The sequence below is a fragment of the Phalaenopsis equestris genome, unplaced genomic scaffold (genome assembly GCF_001263595.1).
Source record: "Phalaenopsis equestris unplaced genomic scaffold, ASM126359v1 Scaffold000147, whole genome shotgun sequence".
NCBI classification, from domain to species: domain Eukaryota; kingdom Viridiplantae; phylum Streptophyta; class Magnoliopsida; order Asparagales; family Orchidaceae; genus Phalaenopsis; species Phalaenopsis equestris.
The window spans coordinates 245,953-249,786 of NW_018164589.1; the positions used below are offsets into that span (position 1 = coordinate 245,953).

General features: G+C 40.0%; 1 protein-coding gene across 8 annotated transcripts in view; it reads right to left on the reverse strand.

Moving 5' to 3' along the window:
* Positions 1–3,834, reverse strand: part of LOC110021800 (type I inositol polyphosphate 5-phosphatase 10-like) — a 19,005-nt gene that overhangs the window by 14,179 nt on the left and 992 nt on the right. The window contains exons 2-5 of one of the 8 annotated variants that reach the window (XM_020720446.1): positions 2,827–2,862; positions 2,638–2,724; positions 2,430–2,534; positions 1,766–2,318 (exon numbers count right to left, since the gene is read on the reverse strand). In XM_020720446.1, the coding sequence (XP_020576105.1) occupies positions 1,766–2,318; positions 2,430–2,534; positions 2,638–2,696 (717 nt within the window). In that variant the 5' untranslated portion in view covers positions 2,697–2,724; positions 2,827–2,862. The other 7 variants (XM_020720445.1, XM_020720443.1, XM_020720447.1 and 4 more) reach the window with 7 other exon arrangements.

The following is a 3,834-nucleotide window of genomic DNA, read 5'->3' on the forward strand; positions in this document are numbered from 1 at the left end:
CCCGGAATGGAGAAAAGCTGTGAATGAAGAAGTTGCTGCACTAGAAAAGAGTGGAACGTGGATTGTGTCTGATTTGCCCAAGGATATGAGACCAGAAGGATGCAGGTGGTTATTTACGATCAAATGTAAAACAGACGGAAGCATAGATCGGTTAAAAGCCCAACTGATTGCAAAAGGTTATACTCAGTCATACGGAATTGACTACCAAGAGACATTTGCCCCAGTAGCCAAACTGAACTTCATTGGAATCCTACTCTCCATTGCAGTAAACCGAGACTGGCCTCTTATGCAACTTGATGTCAAAAATGCATTCCTTAATGGAGATCTTGAAGAGGAGGTATATATGGATTTACCACCTGGTCTGGAAGGGTCCTTCCCTAGCGGCAAAGTATGCAAGCTCCAAAAATCTTTGTATGGTCTCAAACAATCTCTCTGTGCTTGGTTTGCCCGATTCACCAATTCGGTAATCAAGTGCGGTTATGCTCAAAGCCAGGCTGATCATACAATGTTCACAAAAAGATCCGAGAAGAAGATTGCTATACTTATTGTATATGTTGATGACATCATCCTTACCGGTGATCACACTGAAGAATTGACAAAGCAAAAGAAATTCCTAGCCCATGAATTCGAAATCAAGGACCTCAGAGACTTGAAGTTCTTCTTGGGAATGGAAGTTGCAAGATCCAAAATGGGGATAGCCGTAACTTAAAGGAAGTACACATTGGACCTATTGAAAGAAACTGGTATGCTTGGATGCAAACCAATAGATACTCCAATAGACCCATATAAAAAGATTGAAATAGAGAATGATAGTTTACCTGTCGACAAAGGACGATATCAGCGGCTTGTTGGAAGACTTATTTACTTATCCCACACCAGACCAGACATAAGTTTTTCAGTAAGTATAGTAAGTTAATTCATGAACTGTCCTACCGAGGAACATATGGAAGCTGTCAACCGTATTTTAAGATACTTAAAGATGACACCTGAGAAAGGATTATTGTTCAAAAGGAATGATAGTCAAAAGGTAGAAGTCTTTACTGATGCTGACTAGGCAGAAGATATATCCACCCGACGATCAACCTCTGGGTATTGCTCGTATGTATGCGGCAATCTATTGACATGGAGAAGTAAGAAACAATCGGTGGTATCTCGGTGTAGTGCAGAAGCAGAATACAGAGCACTGACGCTTGGTATTTGTGAAGGAATGTAGATCAAAAGATTTCTCAAGGAGCTTTGAATTATGTGAGAAAATTCTATCAAGATGTTTTGTGACTAGGAGTGTAAACGAACCGAACACATCTATACTCATTCTAGAGACCAAACCGCAGACATTCTCACCAAGGCTCTCCCTAAGTCCAGTTTTGATGAGCTAACCAACAAGTTGGGCATGTACAATCTGTACAACCCACCTTGAGGGGGAGTGTGAAATTACGCTCCTTATTATTATTATTTACTTTAATTCTATTTAGTACTTGCTATATTTAGTCATAGTATAATTCCTTAATTATTGATTTTTATGTTATTCCATAATTATAGGAATTACTTTATTGTAGGAAGATTTCTTTCCTTCTTTTGTTTCTCTTTTACTCACCTATTTATAGGTGAATTATCTATGTATTCAGTGAGAAAAGGTTTATTCAAAAATTCACAGTTTGCATTATACATCTGATTCAAGTCAGCACAAAATCCCATCGATTGGTAGGAATAACAGAACTTAAAGCAGTAGTTAGCATTTCTTCAACTTTTATACACTAGTACTCACCTTGTTGCCAAGATAACCCATTACCCCACGCCCAATGCATGAGAGTCTTAAATGTCTTATATGTTGCACAAGTTCTTTTCTTGCCCACACAGTCACAAAAATCCCCACCATCTGTTTGCTTGCTATGAGGCTGTATCTCCTGTGGCTGCTTCTGCAACTTAATTGAGAAGCTATCTCCATCACCATTGAGTTATTTGGTAAATCTTCCTCCTCACCAGAGTCATCTTCGCTGCTGTAATAGGCATTTTGAGGCCAGAAACACGACTCCCCAGTACCTTTCCTAGCTAATTCTGATGTGCAGTTGCAGGACTTCAGCGACTTTCTCTTCCCCATCATAAAAGTTTTACTGATGGCCTTCAGTGAAAGCTTCTGAAAGAACAATGAATTCCTGGAGCTATTCAAGTAAGGGGATGGGGTATCAGAAGGGGAAGCAGCATCAGATTCTAATGGCCTGTTCAATGCCTGATAAATCAGAGAGAGCCATTTCACAGCTGGATCAGTGTCTTCTATGACAAGCACATTTCCAGCATTCAAAGGGACTATTTCCTGAAAACTAATAGCACCTCAGAAAATGTGAAATAAGGAATTAGAAACTATTGATTCTACCAATATAAGATAATGATATGGTTCATGAAAAATCCATGTAGACTAACATGATACACACCCGAGAACATACAAATCGGAGCTGCCGTTTGCCAGGAGAAAGTTATTTAGATTTAATCCATCGTGAGGGTGTTGTCCGCCAACATTCCATGTTGCAACAAATATTCTATTGCAAATTATAATAGATAAAAGGATTAAGATCAAACATTGAATGCGACAAAGAGAAATTGGGCGGAATAAAGATGAGAGTTTTGCAAGCGATATGATACCTGAAGTTTTGGGTGTTTGGAATATTAGTTAGTGGAGTGGAGGACTCACCACAGGACATGTTTACTGGCCTCAAGTAATATTCTGTTCTTCATTTTTAAACAAGGAAAACAAGGGATAAAAAACAATTCCATGAGAAGAAAATTTTTCCATGGAAGAGCACATATCAGGAATCAAAGAGAAAAACATGCCTGCGAAAGATGGGGCCTCATATGGTTCATCTGCTACTTTAAAAAATAAAAAATAAAATCAGAGAAGAAAAGTTAAAAGTAGAATTTCCAAAATGTTAATGTTGATTATTTAACTCATATGTCTATGCCTAAAGCAAGGTTCAATGATGCAAGAACCTAACACTTAGGGTGCGTTTGGGGGACTTATTCACAGCGGTGGTATTTTGAAAACGCCACCGGCTGTTTGAATACTGTGTTTTACGGGCTTTTTTGAAAATGAAGTTTCCTCCCCGCGATCCGCGTTTCGATCTAGCGAAGGACACTCGCTGCAAGCTCCTCGCTCTCTGCCGTAAGCGCTCACCCTATCTCCTCTCGCCTAAGAGTTTGCCCTCGCCTCGTTGAAGCTCCTCGCTCTCTGCCGCAAGCGCTCACCCTATCTCCTCTCGCCTAAGAGTTTGATTGATCGACCGATCTCCTCTCGTCCTCCTCTCGCTTAAGCGTTCAATCGTCCTCCTCCTCATGCCTAAGCGTTCGATCGTCCCCCTCCTCTCGACTAAGCGTTCGATTGAACCGATCTCCTCTTCTCCTCTCGCCTGAGCGTTCGACCAATCGACTCTCCTCCTCCTCTCGCACAGTCGGAGAACGGGTGGAGCACCTGCGCCGAAGACTCGGTATCCCCTCTCCTTCTCTGACTCGCCTGCTTCTTGTCCTCATCTCTCTTGGCTCGAGCTTGGTAAACTGCTGCATTTTTTTTTGTTATTTTTTTGTTCTTCCCTCTCCTTAGGATGATTCTTTTCTCTCATTTGGATTTATTTGTGCATCTTTTTGTTATTTTATTTTTTTAATCTTTCCTCTCCTTAGATTTGTAAAAATTCAACATGAAACTTTCGTTAGAGCTAGGTCTGCAAACATTTTTACTATTTTCTTACACTTGAATGATTAAGGTGGATCTAACAAATGTGTACTTTTATTTCAGTCATTATATATCATTCTCTAAATTCAACACTTTCCAAACTTGATCATTATAGA